The sequence below is a fragment of the Mauremys mutica genome, chromosome 19 (assembly GCF_020497125.1).
Source record: "Mauremys mutica isolate MM-2020 ecotype Southern chromosome 19, ASM2049712v1, whole genome shotgun sequence".
Taxonomy (NCBI): Eukaryota; Metazoa; Chordata; order Testudines; family Geoemydidae; genus Mauremys; species Mauremys mutica.
The window spans coordinates 24038897-24065941 of NC_059090.1; the positions used below are offsets into that span (position 1 = coordinate 24038897).

The following is a 27045-nucleotide window of genomic DNA, read 5'->3' on the forward strand; positions in this document are numbered from 1 at the left end:
TGACCCCTCCCCCTGCTTTGCCTCCCAGCTTTACCCCTGTCGCAGCAGGGCTGAGTTATTTATGCCTAATTAATATATTAACAGGATGTAACCCACCCCCACCTCCGCTGGCCTGGCAGGCTGCCAGGCATTGGGCCAAATTCTGCTTTCGTTTACACCGGTGTAGATGGGAGTCAGGCCAGTGAAATCGGTGAGTTACTCCACCCTGCCGCGTGGAAAGGAGCAGAGTTCCACAGGGCCTCCCCATGTCTCCCCTCACTCAGGGGAAGGCAGGGTTCGCGCCGTACGCCCTGGGCCTGGTTTCCGGAAGAGCTCTGGGCCGTGCCTGCGTAATGGCCCAGACATCTGAGCCCGCGGACGCTGCCCTGGGCTTCTCTTTCTTTGTCTCGGAGTTCAGCCCCCCATGTCCTGGCCTCCCTAACAGGGCAGAGTGAGGCCTTGTCTTTGTGCAGTTTTGAGTATGGGGCCTCTTCCTTTGTCCAGCCCTCTGGACCTCCTCTGACGATTGAGTCAGACCCAGACAAAGAAGGAAGATCAGTGGTCAGGGTACTAGCCCGCGGCCTGCAAGAGCTGGGCTCACGTCCCTGCTCCGCCACAGACTTCCTGTGTGACAGTGGTACATCACTTAGCCTCCCTGTGCCTCCATTCCCATGTGTCCGGCACAGGGCCACAATTGCGAGACGTTAGTCACATCGCTTCATGCACGACTGGACGGTGCTCAGATACAGCAGTGATGAGGGCAGGATAAGAACCTCTGCGGCCCAGAATAGAAAATCCCTCCACCTCTCCCCCCAGACCCAGCAGAGGAGGGACCAATGTCCAAAGTACCTCGTTACCCTGTGCACATAGGAAGATTGGGGCTGCTTCCCACAAACCGTCAGCCAGGGTCCCAGTAACCCATCTCCCTCCAGCTCTATCCACGGCTGGCACACCGTCCCCAAGCACTAACCAGCCCTGCAAGAGGAGTTCAGGGAAAAGCCACCCACACATGCGAGAAAACAAATGTACTTTTGCCTCGATGCAGTTAGTGCTTGATAATATATTTATAAGGGTTCCCAAGCTTGTCTCCGACGGAATTATAAAGTGTCAGCTTGACCTGATTGGGCAATACCAAGTGCTGCAACTGCAAGTGGGGGATTACTGGGATTTCCCAAACAGCTCCTGGGAACGCTGTGTCAGCCTGGCTCTCCTCTCTTATGCTGGTGTAGATCAGTAGCCATCGGCGTCAGCCGAGAATGGACTAAAACTGGTGGAAGAGCAGAACCAGGCTCCCTAATCCCTGGAAGAGTGTAGGGAAAGGGTGCCTGTGTTTTAGGCATGGATGTTACACGGAGGCTCAATTGATTTAGCTTCTCACCGAGAAGGTTTAGAGGTGACTTGCTCACAGGCTGTGAGTAGGGAGGTGGGAAGAGGATAGCTGGGGCTAGCAGGCAAGGGCTTGTCACATTCCAGCTGGAAAGGAAGGGCACATTTTTCACAGTGAGGGTAATTAACCCCGAACAACTCAAACAACTCACCGAGCCATGGGGGGGATTCGCCATGGTCTGAAATCTGTAGATCAGAAGCAAAGGTCTTTCTGAACGAGATGTTATGGTACAAACACAAGTTACTGAGCTTGCTGCAGAAATGGCTGGATGTGTGTACGTGTGTCCAGACTAGGTGATCATAGGGTCCCTTCTAGCCTTAACATTCACCAGTTGTTAGTCAAAATTCCTACCATTTTGTCCAGCATCCTTGAGCCATTTTCCAAGGAAGCACTAGCACACGCCAAAGAGGCCTGGTGCTTCCTGGTGCCCCACCACATGCCAGCTGCCCGCCCTGCAGAGTGAAGCTGCCTGGCCACCATCTGAAGCTTTTAAAGCCGGAAGGGTTTTGAGCCCGCGCCCCAGCACCCCACACATCTGCCCCAATGCTTCTGCTGGAGGAGGGTTTCAGAAAGCACCACCTGCACTGGACGATCGGCTGGCTCTAGCAGCCTGTAGTTCGTGTTCAAGGCTGCTCAGCTAACAGGAAACCCACCCATGATGTGACTCACAACACAGGTGGCTCAATAGCCCTCCGAACTCAGCAAAGCTAAAGGGCGATCTCGCCATAAACCAACAGCAGCAGACGAACAGACGGGCTCGCTTGGCACAGCGACAGTTTGCTGTGTCCACCGACAGAGAGGGAGCTGGCTGGACACCAGCGATCCCTACGGAAGCAGAGCTCCTGGCCAAGGGGAGGGCTAAGGAGGTGTCCTGGGCCCAACTCCAACGGCGAGTTCGAGTCCCTTCCACCGGCTCTGCAAATGTGAGTGGGTGCAACCCGTCAGCTGGTGCAGCCTTCCCCTCCTTTAGCAGACACCCCCTCCACCAGGCTCCTGGGTGCTCCCATGGGCATCACGGGCAGGTAAGGTCCATGTGCCTGCCTGCCAAACACCCACCCTGCTCCTTCACACCCTAGACAAACATGGCGGCCGCCCCGGTGCCTGGCCTGGCCTAACTATCAGCTTTCCTTGGCGCAGCTTCGGCTGGCGAGGGACCAGCTCCGGAGCAAGCCGGAGCTCTCCTGCAGCCCTGGGTGCCGCTGGAAAGCTCCTCTCCTAGCAGCAGAAGCTGGGCCAGGAAAGGGGGTTACCTGCCCGCCTTGTCCCGCTGCCCAGCGCAGCTACAACCCTGCAAACCAGGAGCCGGTGACCCCCGGCCGCAGAGGCTGGCAAACCTCGGCTGCCTGCCCTGGTGGGTCGCTCGCTGAAGGCGCCCTGCGGGCGGCGGGTGCCATCGGGCCGATTCCCAGCGCAGCCCTCGCCGGAGAGGTGGGCAGGGGCAGCGCTGGCCCCTCCCCCGCGGGAGCCGCCCTCGCAGAAAGGTGCCGAGCTGCGGCGGGAGCCAGGGCACTGCCAGGCGGGGACCTGGCACCCGAGCGCTCCAGCGGGACCGCGAGCGGAGCGGAGCGGAGCGGGGCGGGGCGGGGCAGCGCTGCCCGGGGCGGGGCGGGGCGGAGCGGGGGATCCCGGGCTCCCACCTCGGCCGAGGACTCTCGCGCCCGGCCCCGGCTGTTCGCTCCGCAGCCCGGCCGGCCCTGGAGCGCCCCGCGGGGAGCTGCCCGCTGCCTCCCCGCCCGCCCGCCGGGCATGGCGCCCTAGCCTGGCGCGGAGCGAGCCGCGAGCCATGGCCAAGAGCGAGGCGCACGTGGAGAAGGCGCTGGGGGGCCCGGCCCCGCCCGCGGGCTGCCAGGAGACGGAGCAGCTGCTCTGCTCCAGCCAGGGCCCGGGCCAGAAGGGGCTGCGCGGCTCCAACTCCTTCTCGGGGACCCTGGAGACGGAGCAGAACGGCCACAGCCTCCCCTACAAGCCCGTGTCCGCCGGGGACCTGGACACGGCCCCGCGCTCGCCCTCCCGGGTCAGCCTGGGCCGGGCGTCCTCCATCGCCACCAGCAGCGCCCAGGAGCAGGGCCGGCCGCTGGACTACCTGGTGCTGGCCATCTTCTCCTGCTTCTGCCCCGTCTGGCCCATCAACATCGTGGCCTTGGTCTTCTCCATCATGGTGAGTGTTGAACGCCCGCCCGAGGGGTCCTGGGCGCCAGCCCTGCCCCCCCTCCTCTGCGGGGTACTGGGCGCCAGCCCTACCCCCCCCCTCTCCGGGGTCCTGGGGCGCCAGCCACCAGCCCTGCCCCCCTCTCCGGGGTCCTGGGGCGCCAGCCACCAGCCCTGCCCCCCCCTCTCCGGGGTCCTGGGGCGCCAGCCACCAGCCCTGCTCCCCCCTCCTCTGCGGGGTCCTGGGCGCCAGCCCTGCTCCCCCCTCCTCTGCGGGGTCCTGGGCGCCAGCCACCAGCCCTGCCCCCCCCTCCTCTGCGGGGTCCTGGGGCGCCAGCCACCAGCCCTGCCCCCCCCTCCTCTGCGGGGTCCTGGGGCGCCAGCCACCAGCCCTGCCCCCCCCTCTCCGGGGTCCTGGGGCGCCAGCCACCAGCCCTGCTCCCCCCTCCTCTGCGGGGTCCTGGGCGCCAGCCACCAGCCCTGCCCCCCCCCCTCCGGGGTCCTGGGCGCCAGCCACCAGCCCTGCCCCCCCCTCTCCGGGGTCCTGGGCGCCAGCCACCAGCCCTGCCCCCCCCTCCGGGGTCCTGGGCGCCAGCCCTGCTCCCCCCTCCTCTGCGGGGTCCTGGGGCGCCAGCCACCAGCCCTGCCCCCCTCCTCCGGGGTCCTGGGCGCCCAGCCACCAGCCCTGCCCCCCCCCTCTCCGGGGTCCTGGGGCGCCAGCCACCAGCCCTGCCCCCCCTCCTCTCCGGGGTCCTGGGGCGCCAGCCACCAGCCCTGCCCCCCCTCCTCTCCGGGGTCCTGGGGCGCCAGCCGCCAGCCCTGCCCCTCCTCCTCTCCGGGGTCCTGGGCGCCAGCCGCCAGCCCTGCCCCCCCTCCTCTCCGGGGTCCTGGGGCGCCAGCCGCCAGCCCTGCCCCCCCTCCTCTCCGGGGTCCTGGGGCGCCAGCCGCCAGCCCTGCCCCCCCTCCTCTCCGGGGTCCTGGGGCGCCAGCCGCCAGCCCTGCCCCCCCCTCTCCGGGGTCCTGGGGCGCCAGCCACCAGCCCTGCCCCCCCCTCCTCTCCGGGGTCCTGGGGCGCCAGCCGCCAGCCCTGCCCCCCCTCCTCTCCGGGGTCCTGGGGCGCCAGCCGCCAGCCCTGCCCCCCCTCCTCTCCGGGGTCCTGGGCGCCAGCCGCCAGCCCTGCCCCCCCCTCCTCTGCGGGGTCCTGGGGCGCCAGCCACCAGCCCTGCCCCCCCGCCTCTGCGGGGTCCTGGGCGCCAGCCACCAGCCCTGCCCCCCCCTCCTCTGCGGGGTCCTGGGGCGCCAGCCACCAGCCCTGCCCCCCCTCCTCTGCGGGGTCCTGGGGCGCCAGCCACCAGCCCTGCCCCCCCGCGGGGTCCTGGGGCGCCAGCCACCAGCCCTGCCCCCCCGCGGGGTCCTGGGGCGCCAGCCTGCAGCCCCCCTCCTCTGCGGGGTCCTGGGGCGCCAGCCTGCAGCCCCCCCCCTCTGCGGGGTCCTGGGGCGCCAGCTACCAGCCCTGCGGGGTCCTGGGGCGCCCAGCCTGCAGCCCCCCCGCACACTTGAGGGGACGCTGCTGAACTCCGAGCCCCTCTTTCCCCTTCGAACCGAGCGCGCTGCGCCCCGCTGCCGGGCGGGGCATGGCCGCAGGGTGGATGCGCTGCCCGCTGACGCGCCCTGGCTGCGCGGACCGGGCACTTCCCCTGCGCGCCACGGGGAGGGGAGCCCCGGCGGCCCCCCGGCACTGCCCGGCCTCGCAGCGCTTCCCGCCCCCGGATGCGCCACACGTGGCCAGCTGCGTCCCGCGGGGCAGCGCCGGGGCTGGGCATTGTTCAGCCCCGGGGGGGGGGGTCTAAGGAACGTGGCTAGGGGGTGGCGGGGCCCGGCCCCAGAGCTCGCAGCGGGACAAGCCGGTGTGGAGCCGGCGCCGAGCCGCGGGATGGGCGCTCTGGGGAGGGGGCAGGCGGCAGAAGGGAACCAGCCGCTGTCTGAAGGGGGATCACAGCCCCCCCTGCAAGCCTGGCCCCTTCCCACCACCGGGGCGCGGCTGGGCTGGGGTCACTGCCCGGGTCGGAGCTGGGCAGGCAGCGCTGCCGGAGCCGGAGCAGCAGCAGGCTGCCCCGGGGTGCCCTGCCTGGGGATGGCCCGCCCCTCAGCTAGGGCTCCCGGCTGAGCGGCTCCCGAGCTACAGACCCGAAAGGAACCTGGCATTCTTTGGATCCTGCCCCCTCAGAACAGCGTTTGCTCCTCCGGAGCTGGGGGCATGGAAGGGACTCGGGGACACACCAACCTCTCCAGGGTTAATCCCTCCTGGAGCCCAGGCTGGAGCAGCCAGGCGGGTAAGGGAATCTCGCACCCCCAGGCTCCCACAGCGCTGCAGCCTGGGGGCTAGGAGGGATGGGGACAGCCCGGGAGGGCAGAGAAGGGGGCAGTGCTTGGGGGTAGGGCCCAGGGAGCTCTGACTAAGAGCAAGCCAGCGCCAGGCAGGGAAACCCCTTTGAAACCAGATGTGAGAGTTCCCTCAGCACCTACAACAGCCTGGGAGCGTTCCAGGCCAGACGGGTAACCGGCGCTTGCTATGGGGAGGTGAGAAAGGGCCCTTCCCAAGGGGGCCAGGAGCAGGGCTGTGCCTGAGGTTACAGCATTACCGGCCTTATGCAGACAGCACCTAGAGGAGGGGGCCTGAAATGCAGGGAGTCACCAAAGGGACATTTATAAACCCCCTCTTCTCGAGGGACCCGGAGCCGTTAGGCAGGATTCTACCATCGCCACCAGGGTCGTTATTGTTTGTGTTACCGTAGCGCCTGGAGGCCACCAATACCCCAGCCAGGGCGGTTAAAATAAACCCCGAGCTCCAGCTCCAGTGAAGTCCCTTTGCTCGGGCCGGCGCTGTTACACAAACACAAGAGCAAAGCAGCTCAGAACTGGCCCAGTTCCAGTTCCCATCGCACTGGGAGAAGAGAGGACCCACCCTTTAGCCTAGGTAGCTTCCCCTACCCGGATCACGCATGTAGAGGTAGGGAACCCGGCTTCTACTATTCCCCCTTCCACACTGGGTCTGGAGGAGATCAGGGCCCCTTTGTGCTAGGTGCGGAACAAACCAACGGGCCCAGAGAGCTTACAGCCTAAACAGACCAGACTTGGACCCCTGGAAGCTGGGTTAACGAGGGGTGAAGTAGGCCACAACTGGGGCTTCTCCTTCAGGAGTCAGTGGTCCTCTAGGAGCTGAAGCCCTGCTCTTGTTCTGTCCTCTGTGCTCCCAGGCTAGAACAGCAGATTTGCACTCCCTTCCCTCTGAGTATGAGACGGCACAAGGTGCACGGCTGGGAGATGCTACTCACACCCAAGGGTGCATATGTCCAAAATACGATTGTGTGGCGCTTTGGGTGCTCCCGCAGCACTGCTCTTCCCTTTGGGGGGAAAAAGAGGTGGCACTTTCCCCACACCCCATGGCCAGCTCCAGTTCCACTCAGCAGTGGCACTAAGATGGGCTCTCTGGGAACTGCACATACCCTCCTACTGGGCTAGGTTCTGCAGTTCTTATTCCCGCAGAGCGGCTCCCTCCTCCCTGGAAATCAACGCGAGGTACTACTGAACCCGAGACAAGCGCCCCTCTTTTCCTGCATGCTTTGATCAGCCTCAGACTAGTGAGCAATGCAGGCATTTCAACAGGCATCTTTAAAACACACCATGAAATGAGCAGGGCGCATTCACTCCTGCAGACATCGCTGCCTCTGGGGCTGATAGGCCAGTTTTCTCCACAACTGCAGGCGCTAGAAAAAGCAAGTTATTTTAAAAGAATAATAATAAAAAGGCTGATGTGATAAAGTACTGGCTTGATGAGCCCCCGTGAGCAGGGCCGGCTGATTCCTCAGAAACGTGGCAGAGCATGACCCGTATCCATTCCAGGTGGGCCTCGGGGACAGGGCTGGTGAGACTGGTCATGCTTCCCACCCGGGAGAGGCAGTGAACTGGCACTGGAAGGGCAGGGTCAAGCATTCAGTTACAGTCAGGACAAAAACCACAGGGCCTGCTGTTGTGCTCACCTCAGGGGACCCTGGGGCTGTTTGGCCTAGACTGAGGACCTAGATTTGGCTCAGGCAGGCTTGAGATCAGTTTGTTTCAATGGATCTGTGCTGTCTCCCTGCCGACCCGCCGCACCAGGCCAATGCTCTGGGCTTACAGCCTGCATGCTCGGCGAAGACCTCCCCACAGCATCGGCTTTGGGGCTTGCGGCGACGTTTCACCACTAAAAGAAGCACATCCCAAACCAAAGGCTTTCTGGAAAATATCGACTTGCGGACGATGCCTGATCCCCCTCCACCAACCAGTTCCAACTACGCCGACACCAGTACGGGAGGTCAGAACAGGCTCCCTCACTGGGCAGATGTGATGCCCCCAGCCTTTTACTGCCATGTTCATGACCCCCTCAGCCCCTCTGCTTCGCGGGGCAGGGCTTGTGTGCCTTCCTGGGGTTGGACAACAACAGCACCGTGGGGTCCTGCTTGTTATTTAATATGTCTAATACTATGGTAACAACAATAATAATTCTCACACCTGGTCCTTCCTCCCTTCGGTTTGCTAGCTGATGTGTGGCTGCACCACTGCCAGGCGAGTTACCAGGGCAGAACTAGAGCTCCCAGCAGTTTCTGTTCAAGTGCTGAGAGATGAAGCAGGAGCCTTTTGTTCAAAGAACTATAGAATAAAAGTGGCCCATTTTCTTCCTTCCTTTTTTTTTTTTTTTTTAAACTCACGGTTCCTGCTGCCCCCCGTCCATTCTCCTCCCACGTGGCTCTCCCCCGGAGAACTGCTGCAGAGCAGCTCCGAGCCTGGCCGAGGGGCAGAGGCAGGCCGGGAGCACAATGCCTGCTCTGCTCTTCCAGTGCCTCTTTCACCTGCTGCTCTAAAAGGCTCTTTGCAAACATTAACTATTGACACGCCATGCTGCCCAGGGAGTTACCTTCTCCCCTCAATACTCAGCATTTGCAGAGCTTCTGAAGCAGCAACTCATTAATCCTCACCAACGCCCCCTGAAGCAGGGAAGATGTTATCCCCCTGACCCAGCGAGAAAGTGACCCCCAGCGACTTGGTGGCAGAGCTGGGATTAGAACCCAGGAGCCCTTATGCCTGATCTCTTGCACTAAGCACTAGTCCAGATTGCCTCCACCAAGGTCAGTTTATCGGGGGCTGGTTTAGGGATTTTACTGGAAAATAAAAACACACCTTAAGACTGAAAAGAGCCTATTTCCTCCTGATCCACAAACAGCCAAACTTACCCCCCAAAATAGAAAGTGGGACCCAGGCCAGGGCCTGGGCTCAGGTATTTTCAAGGAGCTGATGGCATCTGGAGCCCTTTACTGAGACTGAAGCAATTTCTGACCCTAACTATTCCCACATACTGGGGCAGAATCAGCCAGTGTGAGAAGAGAGCTAACAATTCTCCCATCCCTCCTTGCACACAGGTGGCTCAACACTCACACCTCAGGCTGCAGAGCCTTCCAATTAGCACCACCCCAGTTAGTCTGGAGGAAGGAACCATGCTGCTTTACAGGGCCCGGGGGCCCCTTTTATAGTCTTAACTGTGCAATACAGGCAAATCTCCCCTTTGAAAAATCAGCTCAGGGAAGGCAGCAGCCCCAGAGCTCCAGCATGCTGCTTACTGCGCAGAAATGCACGGAGGGGAACGTGCAGTCAGCAGTTCCCCAGAAGCCAATAAAGATTTAGAGAGGGACGTGGTGTCAGTCGCTATAGACAAGCTTTCCGCAGAGACAGGCCTCCATTTAGAAGAGGAATCGGGCTCTTTGCAGGAGCCAGCTGGCATCAGTTGCACAGTGGAGAGCCTGCTTAGCCAGGATGTGGGCTAAGATGGACTCAGCTTTTTTGGCTCTGTAATGCAGTGGCACGGGGAAAGCGGGATAGTGGAGTCTTGCTAGACATACACAGTAATGAGCCACATAACTCCCAGCTATCCTTCCGCCAGCTGAGCAAAGTAGCTCCCACACTCTTCCTTCTGGGTGCCACAGCACTTCTATGCTGCAGTGATGGGGCTATGAGCAGGTTTGATTTTCAAACACCCGCCCCGTTGGAGTGGGGGAGGAACCGAAGAGCAAAGTTAGGAAGCCATCTCTAGACATAAGTGCAGAGGGGCGTATGTACCTTGGTAAGTGCAAGGGATGCAGGAACGTATCGTCTGCTGAGGAGCGCTGCCCCAGCCAGAGGGAGCATGGTGGATGGCGTTGCACCGGCCCCATGTAGTGAAGTGCCCAGATTTGGTTCAGTCCTGAGGGAGGAGAAGACTATATATATAGCCCTTGTACAAGCAGGCAGAGTTCCCAGTGGCTTCACTGGACGTTTCCCCTGAATTGGCTTGCTGTGCCTAGCGAGGTGTGAACACCCAGACGTTTCGTGTAAACCTTGGCTGAGCCCATGTCCAGCTGGGCTAGAGAGACTCCTGAGGGCATTCGGTGCCAAACGATGCAAAATTCTGCACATTTTATTTGTCAATAAATCAATGCAGGGGCTCCAGCATGGTAGCCCCATGGCTGCACGAAGGTGCAGTGGCACAGGCCACTGGCTGCACGAAGGTGGGAGATCACCCTGCAGCCTCTCCACCCCCCACCCCCGGGACACAGAGTCAGTGGTGAGGCTGCAGCCAACCCTGACATAGCACAAGGCCTGGGCCTGCCCCAGGAACACCCTGGGGCCCTGCCCCTCTGCGCCAGGTGTGGGGCAGGCAGGCTCAACCATGCAGGTCCAAGTGTGGAGGGGCTCAGTGTGTGTGTGGGGTGAGAGGATTCTGTGTGGGACAATCTGGGTGCAGGCAGCTCAGTGTGGGGTGTAGGTATGTGGGGGGGATCTGGATCCACAGAGGCTTGTTGGGGGGTGGTTCCAGGTGCAGGGGCAATGGGACTCTGCAGGGGCATCCAGGTGAAAGTGGTTGGGGTCAGAAGAGGGGTCTGGGCATGGAGGTCTCAGCAGGGAGACCTGGGGGAGTGGGGCTTGGTGGGGTGGGGGTCTAGGTGCAGTTAATTGGGGGTCAGTGGCATGGGGGTCTGGATGTGAGGGCTCAGTGCGGATGGTGGGGGTTTGAGTTCAGGGAGCTCAGTGTAGGGTGGTCTGGGTGCAGTGGTGGGGGTCCTGAGGCAGGGGGTCTGGGCGCAGAGGGCTTCAGATGCAGGGGTTGAGGTTCAAAGGGGTGGGGTTTGGGTATGGAGGGCTAGGGGGGTTCTGGGTGTATGGGGTGAGGCTTGGCAGTGGTATGGGAGATCTGGATGCACAGAGGGTGGGAGGATGGGGGAGTAGCTCCCCGTAGAGTGACCCCTCCCCCCCACAGCTGAGGCGCAATGGGGGCAGGAAGCAGGGGAGGATGCTGAGCTTCCTGCAACTGGAGGAAATTTCTGGGGGTGGGTCTGATACAGCCCCAGCCACTCCTTGTAGGGAAAGAAGAAGTCCCATCTTCTGCTCCAGCCCAGCCGAGACTAGCAGCTGATCCCAGCTCAGGGTAGGAGCCACTGGCTGGGGTGTCCCCAGCCCTGTGGTGATTTACCTCTCTGCTGGCTGCTCCAGGTGCCTGAAACCATGTACCTGCGCAGCTAGGGAGTGGTGCATGGCTGCTCTTGCAGCTTCCCTTTGCTTCCCTGTCAGAAAGTCATTTTTCTGCAGGGAAGCAAAGAAATATGCGGGGGACATGAATTCTGTGCACATGCAGTGGTGCAGAATTCCCCCAGGAGTAGCTAGAGATATGGCAGGAACCAGACTCTCCAGATGCTTTAGGCACCGGGGACCAGCTCCCCTTGGGGGCATGATCCAGACTGCTTGCAGCCACAGTGGCAGCTGGTGGGCATGCTTACAGCCCACTGACTTTTTTCCAGTTGTTGGGGGGCTTGCACTCTTAGATTTTCCCTGAAGTCAATGCTTTTTGCACACAGGGCCGCTTCCTAGCACTGAGCAGCGGACAGAGAAGAAAGCATTGTTATGCCTTTGGAGTTAGGCTCATAAATCACCTTTCAAATGCTGCACTCAGGTCCCAACAGGTCCTGTGGTCAGCAGAAAAATCATCTGCTCATCTCCCCCTTCCTCTCCCAGTGTGATCTCATGGAATGAGTCACTTCTGGCCTGGCTGCATAGACACCTGAGTGCATCTTTTTCAGTCTTCCTGTTTGACAAAGTTGAGGACTGGGTTTGGTGATGCTGACCTGGGCCTGCATTAATAGGTTTCAGTTCCTTTCAGCCCCCCCATTTCGGAGAGCAGAGCTAACACACACAAATGGAGAAGGAGCCCTCTGGGACCAGCCTCGCTACCAATGCCAGTGCAGGGTATGCACCCCCCGCCCCCATTCTGCTGGGAACGTGCATGAATGAGCACGGACCAAGAGACAGAGAGAGGAAAGGAGAGAATCTTTGCGACAGCTCAACCATCCAAAACAAAAGAGCCTGTGTGCATCAGAGCCCAGGCTACAACTGGAAGCACTTAGTCTGCAAGACACACAGAGAGATGCCCCGGGGAACACTCAGGTCTCTCTCTTACCCCCTCTCCTGCTGCTCCTACACTGCAAACCAACCATAAGTTTCTCCAAACAAGGGGAAGGCATTTAGGGCCCAATCCTGGGAGAGGCTGCATTGGAAAGAGCAAGTGCTCTCAGTTCTCGTTGCCTCACTCAGCCCCTTGCAACAGGATGCAACCAAACAGCCCCCTGATGGTACGCAGTGCTCACTGGTCAAACCCCAGGGATGGCCAGGGGCTGGGCTGCTCTTTTCCATGTACCGCACTAATATTTCTAGAGAGCTTCTCATGTGACAGGCCCCAGATCTTTTCACACACTACACATGAGAACATAAGAATATAAGAATGGCCATACTGGGTCAGACCAATGGTCCATCTAGCCCAGTATCCCGTCTTCCAACAGTGGCCAATGCCAGGTGCCCCAGAGGGAATGAACGGAGCAGGTAATCATCAAGTGATCCATCCCCTGTCGCCCATTCCTAGCTTCTGGCAGGAAACCTCTTCCCCTTAGCACTAAGGGGCCGCCCCCTCTGGGCAGGGGTGTGCACAGAGGCTGTTTAACAGTGCACAGCACTGCTCACATAGCAGGGTCGGAGAAGTGATGGATGCCCTAGCCAGCCGGAACTACAGAGGGTCTATCGTGAGGCTGAGTGCAAGCAACGCACAGCACTTTGTAACTGTAATAAGTAGTATCGTTAGAGAACAACTTGGAAGGATTCCATTTGTTAAACTTCATTTCAAATGGCTAAATTGATATTTCCCAAAGAATATGTTGCTGGTTTTATCTCCTAAAATGTTCCCACTGGCATGTTTCAAAAAAGGTCACATGCTAATTATTTAGCCATATGAAGTCAAGATTCATAGTGCATTCAGACATATTTGGTCGTCATTTCTCAATGGTTAGTTTTTAATACTAAACTCCCAGCTACAGCTACTACCACACACTCTGATTAGTCCTCAAGAGATTCTTACATTTGAACAAACTTTCCCTCTCTGCAAACATTGATTAATGGACACAAATTGCTCATGTTTTTATGTGGAAAGTGAAATCCACGATGACTGACATTTACCAGTTACAACCAAACCCTTCCATCCCAATGAGTAATATACGGAGAGCGATAAATTCCATGTGAATGCTTGGGGATTTTTCGTAACTGTTCAAGAGGAGCTTAGAGGAAAAGGATCCAGAAGCTGTAGTGATGAGCTTCACTCCTTGTTTGTATTTTGCTAGGGAATGTATAGACCAATGCAAGCGTGTTTCACTGGAGTCCAGCACACACCTTCCCCCCAAAATTACACGTTTGTTACAAAAAATTGTGCCTTTAAAAATCCCAAATGTTAAAAATCTGTCAATGAACAGTTAAGGGATTCAGCCAGTGCCGCTACTGCCATATAATCCATCGCTCACTGTCATCCCACCTGATTTAATTTACTTCTGTTCAGTAATGCAAACAAGCGGTTAGGTGCTTACTGTTGATTTTTGATATCCTCTATTCCGTGTGCATTACAGCTTCTGAAAGGAAGAAGATCCAGGCTGCGTTAGGTTATGTCAGAGTTCCCTACATACTCCTCGAGTGTGCTGGGCTGATGGGGCAGAATATTTGTCTGACTGGAATTGGCATGACTGATGTATTGGGGTTATGAAATGGGGCGCTTATATGGTGATGCAGGTCCATGCAGACCTTGCAAGTTGTATTTTTAACTGTTTTAAATCTATTGTGTAACAAGTCACATATGTTTGGTTACTGTGTTCGTTGTTTTTGTAGTGACTAAAGAAGTAACAATTAGTGGTGGTTAGTGACACAGTATATTGGCAACGGAACCCTTGGATAGGAAACAGGCTTGGATCATCTAATCATTTGTTAGTTTGATTTTTGCACAGATTTTTGCAAACTTTAAGGGTGAATGGTATGTGTCAGGTATGAGCGAACATGATGCCGGATTATATGGCAGTGGGGGACTTGCTGGCCCTCTTAATGGGTCATTGCTAGCCATTTTCACACGAGGGGGGGTCGTCTGGTTTTTTTAAAGGAGCAGAAGTCAGAAGAAAAGTGTGATTTTTGGACTGTATTGAAACTCATGCTTTCAACCTTACTTCTTTTCAACTACGTTTTTGTCTAGGAATTCCCCCACTCCCTTCTCTTTAAATGAGTGCAAAAATGTAAATCAGGCTGGTGCACAGGGTCCGCAGGAGGGGAGCCCTGCTCTGACGGATCTTCTGAGGTGCCCTAAGCCAGAGCTCTCCTCCTGCAGATCCTAGCATGTTTGTGGGAGGCGCACATGTGCAGCCAGTTACAGTGGCATGGAATATAATAATAATAACCCTCCTAGCTCTTACCAGCAGACCTCAAAGCGCTTCCCAGGCTGATGAGTTGATTGTCACACCTCTCGTGTGAGGCAGGGCCCTGCTATTCTCCCCGTTATAGACAGGGACCGAGCAGACAGACTCGGCCTGGGTACCGTATGTGGAGCTACACGCCGCAGTGAAAGGCTGGCTGCAGCCAGGCTGTGGTGTGTAGGCGCTGGCAGAGGGGAGGCCGTGGGGAATGGCTCCAGCAGCAGGACTCTACACTACTAAAGAGAGCCGCGTCGAGGGAGGAGGCCGTGCTTGGGCGTGCAGAGAGCCATTGCTGTTCTACTTGCCTAAGCCGTGCCTTGCCACCCACACATGGCGGGCAGGGTCTGTGCTCCACATGCACCCGACGTCTAGCCGCACCTGACGCGACTTGCCCCAGGTCACCCAGGTGTCTGTGGCAGAGCAGAGGTCTCCAAAGTCCTAGGCTAGTGCCCTAAGCGCTGCACTGTGATTCCTCCATGTTCCACCAGCGGGTGCCATGGATAATGGCGGCGTCAGTCCACATGGAAATGTTAAATGCTTATATTTTACAGCTAGAACATCCCAAATGTTTAGCTTTTGTAATGTGGGTGAAAACCTGTGAGAACCTGGCCTCCCTGGCCGAACTCCCCTTACCTTCGGTAGGGCCAGGATTTCACCTCTGTGCTCCCCCAGACCACTGCACCCCTTAACACCTCCCAACAAGGGGGACATTTCTAAACACCAGGCTCAGAAATTCCTTACCTGATTTTTTTCTCAAAACTTCTCAGACACCAGAGGCATCAGGTGGGGTTTCGGGGGATTGGTTTGCTCTGGGGAAAGTTGGGGTACACACACTGAAAACGGGGCTTTTGCTGAGCAGCCAACATTTTCCTTGGCCCTGGAGGGGCTCTTCTGCCTCCCCACTGCATTTGTCATTCATGCTGAGGCTCTGTAAGTAGTCTGATCGTAGTGACATCTTTGCTGCCCCAAGTGCCTGACCCTCTGCTAAGTGTCAAGCCTCTGTTCCTCGCCTACCTTGCCCAGGCCCTGCAGCCAAGAAGCAGGAATGTGGCCTTTGCGCTCTCTTCAAGCAGCAATAACCCATTTCCCTCAACAGCGGATGACCCAATTTTGGCCCTAGTGTTTGTACTTAGAAACCAGATTATTGCTGATTATAACAGGAAGTTAACAAGGATATTGCTTAATCAGTCACTGATTCTGAAGGCTAATGATCCATCTAATTGTACTGTGGGTTACATGTGGTCTGGCCGGTCCTGAGCACTGTTAGTACAGGTGGAGTACAGAGCACAACGGTGGTGACCCCAGGGTGCTAGCCAGAGTACTGCAGGGTGTCCGACTTTACCAAGGCATTGCTAGCCCCTCTCAGTGCATTGCTAGCCACTATGAAGCCTTTGTCCCCACTAGGTCCTGGGATCAATTCCAGGCAGGGCTCAAGCAGCCCCATAGGGGGACAAAGCTGTGGTGGGATAGGTGGCCCCCAATCTCTGTGCAGTCTTTATGAATGATCCCATAGAGAGGAGTTTCCAGGCACCTCCCAGTGACTCTCCCCCACCCCTGCTGTACCGTGTGAGCCAGTAGGTTTCATTACAAGGCAGGGCCACTCTCTAGCAGACTGCATTAAGAAATCGGCAGAGCAGCAGGGGAAAGCAGCGTGGAGAAGCTGGGGCGGCCATTCCCTCCCCCCTCGCTGCCAGCACAGGAGCAGCCATCACTGCAGGAGGAGCTCATTCAGCTCCCAGCTGCCGAGCCAGAGAGTTAGAGTACAGCAGAGAGGCAGAGTGCCGAAGGAGACTCCAAAGCAGTGGTTTCTAACCTTTCTTCCTTTGCAGACACCTACACTATTTCGAATGGAGGTGCGGCCCCCTTTGGCAATCTTACAAAGAATCTGCGGAGGCCAGGTCTCCACAGACCACAGGTTGAAAACCACTGCTCTAAAGCGAGATGAAACCCAGCAGTTACCGAGCGTTACGTTAAAGCCCATTCACTGGTCATGTGCAGGCTGCAACAGTAACCATGTAATCTTGCGTCTGTGTGGCAGACTGTCCCCCCAAGGGGTCCCACTCTTCCTTCAGGGTAGCCACACAGCCTAACGGCCTCTGAGACTGAGCATCTGGGCTCCTGCTTTACACCAGGAGCTCTGTCCAGTGAGTCCAACTGATAGGCTCCTGGTCAGAGAGGTGTACGTTCTGCCGGGACCCATGTGCCCCCGCAAGGATTTCCAGTGACGCTGAGGAGCCTTGTCAGAACACAGCCGGGTTTCTTTGTTAGCTGGGACACAGAGTCGAATTTCCTTAGGCTAGCACAGAGAAATAAAGGTTAAGACATAGTCCATCTGGCCAAGCCAGAGCACCCCACAGCCTACCTGCTCTGGACTCTCTGCCCCCTTTCTCAGGCTGAGGTGAGAGCGGCTGGGCCTCTCCCAAAAGCCAACCATTATCCCCTTTCTGTCACCTCTCAGTCCTTACTTATCAGGTTGGCCTCTGCTCAGCTCCCCTGCCGAGGAGAGGGGAAACCTCCTGCCTCTGGCTTCTTGGGGGCTAGGTGTCAGTGTTCTGCCCACGGAGGTTTTCACTGCCTCCGTGGATTTTCCATTGATAGGAGTCGACCTCAGCCCATCCTTTAATGACCCATTTGATCCACCCTGCTAGCTTGGTGACACCCCCACCACGGCTCCTCGCTGCCCCAAGAGCACTCTTCACTCTTTCGCACCCACTGGTTAGCAATGCAACGTACGAGGGGAAACCGAGGCACAAATAGGCATCCAAAATATTACAAAAAGTTCGCACTTTGGCCCATGTTGCACAGCTGCCGTGCAGGCGGCAGGGACAGTGCAGGGCTATGGAGACTGCAGTCTGCTGCTGCTCCTCTCTGCAGCCGGGAGTGGCGGGGGGGTTAAACCCAGGGGTGGGTGTTTTCAATTATGTAAATTTTTGGAGGGTGGCAACTGTGCTTCCCTTAGAGGTGGCCCCTAAGTGCAATGGCTCCACTGTCCCAGCCCTGGTTAAGTGAGCTCCTAAAAACACAGGCCCCTTCCCTTTGAGTCAAAGCAGACTCTCTGCTGGCTGCAGTCACGTTCAGCCTCATAGCTCCTAGGGGCTGTATTTGCTAGACACACACCTAGACAGTTACCCGCCTCCCTTGCTCCGGTCTAACTTCCACCCTCTGCAGAGCACACATGCCAGCCAGGACTTTTCAGGGCAGTTGAGCTTCGGAAGCTAATGAAGACTGTTGACAAACTTAGATTGCAAGTCAGGACACTCGTCCCAGGTGATGCTACCGCAGTTGTCTAGACCCAGCTGCTAACAGAGCAGCTCTCCTTTTGCATGGGTTAAGGCTGACGACAGCCACGGAGCTGGAACCACAACCTCTGACAAGCGCCTGTTTGTGTCTTCCTTTCTGCCAGTCAAGGAACAGCGGACAGCAGGGGGACATGGACGGGGCTCGGAGACTCGGGCGCATGGCCAGATTGCTCAGCATAGTCTCCATTGTCCTGGGAATCCTCATCATTGTGCTCTACTGTTCGCTCAATTTCACAGGTAATGCCTCTTCCCCTCTTCCCCAGTGGCCACCAGGCCACACTAGAGGCCCTAGCAGCACCCCTGAAAAACACATTGTGTCCCTGTGCAAGGGGCATGTACCTGTATGAAATACCACCGGGATTAGACTGCCTTGCAGTAGTGCTAAATACCAGTCTAGCCTGAATGTGGACAGTACAGGCTGAAATAGCTCAGACAGCCATCCCATAATGCACCGGTGGCCCTGTGAAATCCCCCAGAATCCACTGGGAACTGGAGCAATGCATTGTAACAAACAGCTTAGAACCTAGTTTCTCCATGTGGGGGCTGTCCCAGGTTTCAGTGGCTGTGAACACCTTCCCTTGTGCCTGCAAGAGACAGGGATCCCACCATGGTAGGGGGCTGTAACATGAGGGCAGGGTCTGGGAAAGATTGAGACCAATGGTTTAGGAGAATGGAAGCGTCTACGTGAGGCCGAAGTGCAGCAATTCAGACATGAATCTGCAGTCTCGGGGCTCCAGCCCAAAGTGTTTGGAGACGCTTCCAAAGATGAACCAATCCACAAAGTCAGTACCATTTACATCACTGCTGTGTTAGCCCCCATGTGCCCATACCTCACAACACTCCAACTCCCCCCAGGACCGAGCTGGCCTCAGTGGAACCACACAAGAGCAGGAGGGGACGTAATTTAATTGGTAGAGGCCTCACTAAGACTCTCTTTATTTCAGTTTTTCAGACCAATTAGCATGAAAATACCTTGAAGAAGAGGAAGACGTCTTTCCTTCCCAGGGTTTTAATTTTACCCTTGCAGCAACGTTACGATTTAGAAGGGTGGCCTTAGGCCCATCTCTTCTGGAGCATCGTCCAAGGGAGTGCATGCATTTATTTCACAGCCTCTTGGAAAATGATTTCATACCAACCAAAACAACTGGAGAACACAGCAGCTCGACAAGGACTGGGAAAGGGGTTCGAATCCCAAGCAGAGGTGGAACGGAGGGAGATCCGCTACCGCACTCCTGATCAGTAACAAAGATGGTGGGTAGGAGGGAGAACATGACAAAAAGGGGACAAGGGGAGAACTTCATGATGTGGGTTATTAAAGAACCCAAAATTTAATTTTTTTTAAAAAGGAGAGAACGGGACGTTTTGAGGAAACTTCTTGACAATTTTGGGACAAATCCTGTTTTTTGTATTGCTTAATTCTCCGTCTCTATGAAAAAGCTCCAACTGCCATCGGGAGATGAAATCGATTCAATGCGGGAGAAAGGAGAGCGCCACTACAGGGGGACATCGCATGCACCTTTCTGCAGCTCTGGCCAAAACCACAGCGAAAGGTGGCGGATCTGGTGGGGGGATTTTGTATTTTTGATGAGAAAAAAAAAAAAGCTGACGACCATTTGCATGCCTCTGGGAACGTCCTGCTCCGTGTCCGTTTGTACAAAGCTCTTCTGTCATTCAAAAGCATCCCAGAGCTGGGAGGGCAGGGATTCTGCTGCATGAGGAATGCCAGCTTAGCAGGAGAGTCCCGCTCACCCCAACCCCATGCTGGGGCTTTTATGGCAGGAAAAATCTCTTCTCTTTGGAACAATCCATTTCTACCTCCCTGCACCCCAGCGAGGGAACGTTTGTGCAGTGGGAATGTGAGGTAGCAGCGGTGCCCAGGAAGGGAGAGCAGATTCTGTCCACTTGAGCATGTATACCATGTCCATCATGGCTGGAGCTGAAGGCCCAATCCAGAGCCCATCACAATCTCCGCAAAGACACCTACTGGCCTGGAGGGGAAATTTCAAAGGCCCCAAGGGGAGTCTCTCATTGCACCCTCGCTCCCCTTTGACAATCCCCCCAAATGCCTGGTTTAGCCCCACTTCAGCTGTAACCACCCACGCATCTGGGCTAAGCTCCACGAAAGGTCAGTTTTTAAGTGTGTTATATACAAATAATGGACTTCTGCTCTGCAGGGTTCAAAATCTTTGCCCATGGCCTTCCCCTCACCTTCCACAACACGGGTTTCACTGCTTGGCATTTCCCAGCAGCTCAGAGCCTGGGATTTTCCTCACGGTCCCTTCCCTGGCCTCGTGCCATACTTCATTGCCTCTTACTCTGCCTGGGCTTGGTGTGGCTGCTTGAAACATACTACGTTCTGCTGCCCGTCTTGTGTGACATTTCATCTCGTGAGGTTTTACTGATGGCTTTGGGCCAACTGATCCCTGATCTCCTATTGGTGTGTTTGCAAACTCACCTATGGGGGTTATACGAGAGCTGCCACTGGGCACACACTGACCATTCCATCATCCACATCTTACCCAGCCACACCCCTGACGGCTCTGCGAACCCAGGCATTGCCAAACCTTGGCAGAGTACCACACTTTTCCTCCCTCACACCCCTAGTAGCAATTTTGAGTCTCTTAGGAAGCTCTGAACCAAACCCGCTGGCACTTAGCTGAGAGAATTCCCTTGCCACCCATCTCTGTGCTCCTCATTAATATGTTTTCTTTTGCTAGGCTGGCTCAGAACCTCGGTGACAACCACACAATTCCCTGGGTACACTAGCAACATGCTTCTCTGGCTAGAAGCAATTCTTAGGATGCAGAACCATTTGACTTTTTGCTACACTACCCTGCTTTCCCCTGCTATGTTTCCCCTCATCTTCAGGCTTCAGCTCCTCTCTCCAGCTTCTAGAACACAGCCCAACTCTTCTGCAACATCCCTCTTGTTTTCTGACTTTCAGTGTTTGGCGCTTAGGGAGAGCACTGGGAGTTTAAGCAAGGAGGGAGTTGAGGGACAGTAGCTTAACTGCACTCAAGCGTGTTTTGATTTCCCTTTTCACATTTCATGCAGAATAGCTTCTCGCTGAGCAATGCCTGATGCACAAGGTGTAAATACTGAGATAGGCAAATACTTCGTCCAGCAACCCATCAGAAACCTTGGTTGGCCACTTAAGGGGACAGACGGACTGTTAACAGGACTGCACATGGTACTTTCCCATGCAGATCCCCATAATCAGCACGTACAGTTCACAGAATGTGCCTTTCAGGTTCATTATCTCCTTTCTGACCTGGATAATGACACTGCTGCCTCATCAGGCATCTTCCTGTCCTTTGCTCCCTGGCCCAACCCACTTGCAACTGACAAACTGCTTTTTGGGAGTGCTTAGAAATCACAACAAAAAGCCTTCTGGAATGGGAAGAAGTGACACTGACGGAAAACTGCAGTAATGAGTTACAATCCCTTGCAACCAAACATTTATTAAATAAGAATTTAAATGCTACTTTATAATTATATAGCGCCTCTCCTCGAGGAGCGTGAAGCGCTTTACCAAAATGAACTAACCCACCCTCGACCCCCATGTGAGGTAGGTACCGGATATTGTACAGATGGCAAAATTATGGTATAGGGAAGTTAAATGACTTGCCCAAGGAGACAGACTGTAGCAGAGCTAAGAAGAGAAACTAGTTATCCTGTCTCCCAGTCCCCAGAAGACCATCCTCCCTCTCAATTTATGTATATTTTCTTGGTATGGATTTTACACACACTGCACTTTCAAAAGGGAAGGTAGAAATACCTGTCATTGCTTCCTTAACCATGAATGGTCCCCCATGGGCAGCTGCCATTTGAATGATCCTCTACAGAAGACATTCCAGTCTGACGAAGCAGACTGGGACAGAGAAAGCAGAATTAATTTGAATGCATGAGAAAGGAAGAGCTGCCTTAGAAAGAAAATTGCAGTGATAATGTGTTGCATGCATCCAAATGGGATTTGCTCTCTATCTTACCCTACATCATCAGGCTGTGAGGACGACAGCTTCCTGCCTCACTGTTAAATATAATAAAAAAGAAAAATGAAGACACTGACGTTCCTTCAGTGATTTACTCTTCTAATTAGACACACTGATTAGATTCTTTTACACTACTCTACACTTTAAAAGCCATCTCCTTCGTTCGCGTCTTGTGCTTAGATCCAGTCAAAAGTCTCCAGAGAGCATTGCTCTATTCAATCACAGTCATACCATGTAACCACAATCCATGAAAGCATGGCAGTCGGGGAAGAGGACCAATACACTAATGCACCAAGCTGCGGTTAAGTGGCTTCCTTTGCTCAATATTTCCATTCACATACACTTTGTTGTCCCACCCTAAATGCCTCCTCTCCCTCCTTGGGATTTACAGATTTCAAATACCGTTACTCAGTTATGCCCCATCCTTAGTCACCATTTAGCTAGACTCTGTGTGTGTATATTTTTCTCAGAAATTGCCCCTTAATCATTCCTGAATTCTTTCCAGTTTCAGGATTTATCTGTTGCTGCTGAGTAATGATGGTTGAACCTAAAACTGTTCAGAGTTTCCATCTGGATAAGGGCTAGGAGCACCAGGAGAGTGGTTCTCTGGGGAAAGGTCCTGTCCTTCCTGCTAACAGTGGCCAGGAGAATACCCTGGGCATGGTGCAGAGGTTTGATTGGGGTTCAGTATGAGTTTGTACTTAACGAGAAGCATTTGGCTCATCCCTGGAGCTGCATGCAGTAGCATAGAAGCAGGCTCCCTGGTACTGTCTAGTGAGGGATTCACTCCTCTCTGCTCTGCAGCATGATGCTTCTGCATCTGCAGCCCAGAACTGTATGGACTTTTCTGCCACTCTCTCATGGCAAGCTGCTATCCATTTCGCTGTTTGCTCTCACTCATGGGTCATTTAGCATTTCCATTTTCCTCCTTCCATTCTCCCATGGGATCTTTGTTTTGGAGCGGTTCCCCCTTCCCCCGACATGCTAGCTTGCATTTGTTCAGGAAGAATCTCTTTTTCAACCCCTATTTCTCCCTCTTTTCCTGCCCTGACTCATGTCACAATAGTGCGTGATGGCGTCATGCCCAAGACATGGCACCGAATGCCGTAACTAAGACTCTGCTAAGTATACTTCCTCTTTCCCTTAATATCTGCATCACCAAGTGCGGCCGCAGGGAATTACAAGGACCTACATATTTTGAGGACTTAACAAAACAACAATGGGAAAAACCCAAAATATTTTCAGGTGTGCTGAGATATACTGCTGCTGATTGAGGAATTATCTAGTTTGATAGCGCGTTCTCATACAATCCACCTTGTTTTCTGCATCCAACCACCACCGACTCACTAGTTCCACTGAGTTCACATAACAGAGGAAGACGATCACAAACTAGGTAGATTTGCTCCCTACACACCCACCCTTATGACTCTGTTCTTTGTTAACTTGCTGCTGCCGCAGCCCAAGCACACACAGCTGGCACAGTCACAGGTATACGGGCTATGAAATCCTCAGGGTTTGGTCCAGTCTTTAATTTCGCACTCAAAATTCAAACCCAGCCTACATTAAGAGAAGCTCCCTACTCCAGACGTCCTTGCTTGAATCCACATGAATCCCAGGGGGTAGAGGCAGACGAGCCGAATGGTTTCACCTGCTGTTGGGATGCTGGTCCTAGGGATGCTACGAGGAAGGTACTAGCTCGCTGCGAGGTCCAGTGCCATTGGGCAGAGAAGCAATTCTGGTTTTATGTCAGTGTGCTGTCAGGACAGGGCAGCTTGGTTCCAGTTACTTGTTCACTGTCAGTTTCACGGACAGATGCTGCAGGAGAGGCTAGATGGTTGTAGCACAAACAGAGGGAAGAAATGTGAAATTTGGCCCTGTGAAAATGGAAGAGCCCCAGTGACTGGGTTAGCGAGTCCAGCCCTAGTGCTAGAGTGTCAGACGCCTGGCGAGGAGAGAGCTGGATTCCACATCTAATTATGGTCTGTTGGCCGGGATCTGAATTCAGGACTTTATACTCCCAGATCCACAGCAGGTTCCTCACTGATGGCACTGGGAAGTTTGCATGAGGATCCCAGCCTTCATGTGATGAATTATTCACATTCCCCTTAGCGTCTCATTCACTGTCACTCTGGGGGGGAGGGCGAGATCTGCCGCCCCCTAAGGCCGCTGCTCTTTCTGCTCTGTGCTTTAATTTCTTCCCATCTATCCTCTCTCTGCTTCGTTCCCTCCCCCCTGCCTGTGCAAGTCTGCTCCGGTCTTCCCTCTGCAGTTCCATGCCTGCCTCAATTCCCAAGCCCCATGACCTTCACTCCCACTTTCCTGTTCCAGCCACTAAACTGCCCAGCAACGGAACACATCATGTTGACAACAAAGTGTCATCGCTGGGCTTTACATTGATGCTCCAATGAGATTAACAGGGCACAGGGGAGTTCATGCCTCAGAGTCATTGGTTTCAGGCTGTCTGCAGACTCAGGCAGATATTGCATCAGGTACCCTTCCAAATGTGAACCGAGTTTCTCTGTGCATCCAAGAGGGCTAGAAACTTACTTGTTTGTGAAAATTAAATCTTAGATTCTGCATAATCTGAATATGTGAGGCCACCTGCATGAATACACAGGTGGGCTCAATTTGGGCCATATATTTGGCATCTTTGCCTTAGTCTATGTAAGTTGGTCCTTACAGCGTTATGGAACCAGTCATGGCTCAATAATTATGGCTGAAATCTGCAATCCTGCTTTAAGCCCATTTTTTACAAATATACTTGTTCGTTAAAAACACAACCAAGTTTAGCCTGAAAATTCACATGCTTGGCTTCAAGCCAAGGCAGAAAAACCTTTTCAAAAAGTTGTAGCAAGCCTTTTTTAAAAATAATTTTTAATTAGCTGGTAATGAAAATCGTGTATCTATATACATAATCATGACAAGGAACTTGAGAAACGGAAAACACGGTTCACCATGCCAATCTGATATCCTTTCTGAGCAGGGACCCTCTGTTTCAGGCCTTTTTACATGAAGACAAAAAACAGATCCTTTACAATGAAGCGCAGGGTGTATTCCCCATTGTCACACTCCCAGGTTCATCCTGTTCTGAAGCCAAACTGTCTGGATCATGCTTTGTACCGGTTTACAGACTGATCCTTACAAATAGCCTTGACGTAACTGGAATTCCAGCTTGGAGCTCCTTTTTGGTGATGTTTCCTTTTCTGTCGGATGCCGCGATGTATCTTATATACTTTCCTTTGTATTTCTTGGCATGAGAACAAACAATAAAATGTAACATGCATGGTCAAACGCGAGCGTGCTTGTTCTGTCTAAATGAGAAAAGAGCCAGTGGGTACCAACTTGGAAAGAAAGCTGCTAACCTGGACTTTAGTCCTTGTACCTGGTGATAAAGACATTGCAGGGAGAAGGGAGGAGAACGGAGAGGTAGAGCTGATGGAGAAAAGAAATAGTCAGAAGGGTCCATCCAGGCTAGTATTCTGCCTGTAGAAGTAGACAACACCCAGTGTTTCTGTGGAAGACCCGACAGATCTAGGCAGCTGTGTAATGCTGTACTTCTGCTGAGGGTGCATGGAGAATCACTCCTGACTGCAGCTCAGGAAGCCACACTAGCTAGTGGTTAACCAGGGAACTGTTTTCAGAGTAGCAGTCGTGTTAGTCTGTATCCACAAAAAGAACAGGAGTACTTGTGGCACTTTAGAGACTAACAAATTTATTTCAGCATGAGCTTTCGTGAGCTACAGCCCACTTCTTCGGATGCATAGAATGGAACACACAGACAGGAGATATTTATACATACAGAGAACATGAAAAGGTGGAAGTATGCATAACAACAGGAAGAGTCTAATCAATTGAGATGAGTATCATCAGCAGGAGAAAAAAAACTTTTGAAGTGATAATTAAGATGACCCATAGAAGGTGTGAGGAGAACTTAACATAGGGAAATAGATTCAATTAGTGTAATGATCCAACCATTCCCAGTCTCTGTTTAAGTCTGAGTTAATTGCATCTAATTTGCATATTAATTCGAGTTCAGCAGTCTCTCTTTGGAGTCTGTTTTTGAAGTTTTTTTGTTGCAAAATTACCACCTTCAAGTCTGTCACTGAGCGGTTAGAGAGGTTGAAGTGTTCTCCCACTGGCTTTTGAATGTTACGATTCCTGATGTCAGATTTGTGTCCATTTATTCTTTTGCACAGAGACTGGGAGTCAGGAAGCCGAGGGTCTAATTCCTAACTCTGCTATGTGGACATGCGGCTGTGGGACCTTGGGCAAGCCTCTCCCAGTCTAGCTTTCAGCTTGTCCTGTAAAATGGGAAGAACGTGCTCACTTCCCAAGTGCATAGGGAGGATAAAGAAGGGGTATTCATTGCACTATGCCCCATAGCAGAACGTTAGCAGGAGAGAAAGACATGGGAAGGCAGCATGCAAGGAGGGTCAGGGGGTTAAGTAGCTTTTACTCAGTAACACAAATCTCTCCTCTTGGGAGTGGGTGTCAAGAAACTTGCCCTGGAGATACATTTGGAAGGCAGGCAGGGAACGGAGACATCACATAGACTAACCCACAGTGCGCTGCTCTCCTCAGCACAGAGAGAGGAGAAAGCAGCTTTGGGAGGCACACGCTGGTGCTAAACCCCTGCAGTTGCGTTAGCATAGCATGCAGGGGGTTCCCTGTCACATCTCTGGGCTCGGAGTGCGAGCAGAGACTGCACTGGTCTAAATATCTGGGAGATCAGCTTAATAAAAGCAAAAACAAAACCATGCAGCAGAGGTAGCTGGAAAGGAGCTGCTGGGCCACCTCGCCCACACCTCCCTAGAAGTGACACCATCTGTTCCTGAACGTGCTGGGAGAAGAGACTGAACAGAGGCAGGTGGGTGGTGGTTTTAAATAACTCTGGACTCCTGTAATAGATAGAGGCTAGGACTCTTCAGCTTGGAAAAGAGGAGACTAAGGGGGGATATGATAGAGGTATATAAAATCATGAGTGATGCGGAGAAAGTGGATAAGGAAAAGTTATTTACTTATTCCCATAATACAAGAACTAGGGGCCACCAAATGAAATTAATGGGCAGCAGGTTTAATACAAATAAAAGGAAGTTGTTCTTCACACAGCGCACAGTCAACTTGTGGAACTCCTTGCCTGAGGCGGTTGTGAAGGCTAGGACTATAACAGCATTTAAAAGGGAAATGGATAAATTCATGATGGTTAAGTCCATAAATGGCTATTAGCCAGGATGGGTAAGGAATGGTGTCCCTAGCCTCTGTTTGTCAGAGGGTGGAGATGGATGGCAGGAGAGAGATCACTTGATCATTGCCTGTTAGGTTCACTCCCTGTGGGGCACCTGGCATTGGCCACTGTCGTTAGACAGATACTGGGCTAGATGGACCTTTGGTCTGACCCGGTACGG

At 54.3% G+C, this 27045-nt stretch overlaps 1 protein-coding gene across 1 annotated transcript; it reads left to right on the top strand.

Annotated features, from left to right (window-relative positions):
* The first annotated feature begins 3149 nt into the window (after positions 1-3149).
* On the top strand, positions 3150-24916 carry TRARG1 (trafficking regulator of GLUT4 (SLC2A4) 1). The gene is made up of 3 exons (XM_044994226.1): positions 3150-3524; positions 17753-17885; positions 18593-24916. Exons 1-3 carry the CDS (start codon positions 3150-3152, stop codon positions 18607-18609), a joined length of 525 nt encoding a protein of 174 aa, XP_044850161.1. The 3' UTR covers positions 18610-24916.
* Positions 24917-27045: the final 2129 nt, after the last annotated feature.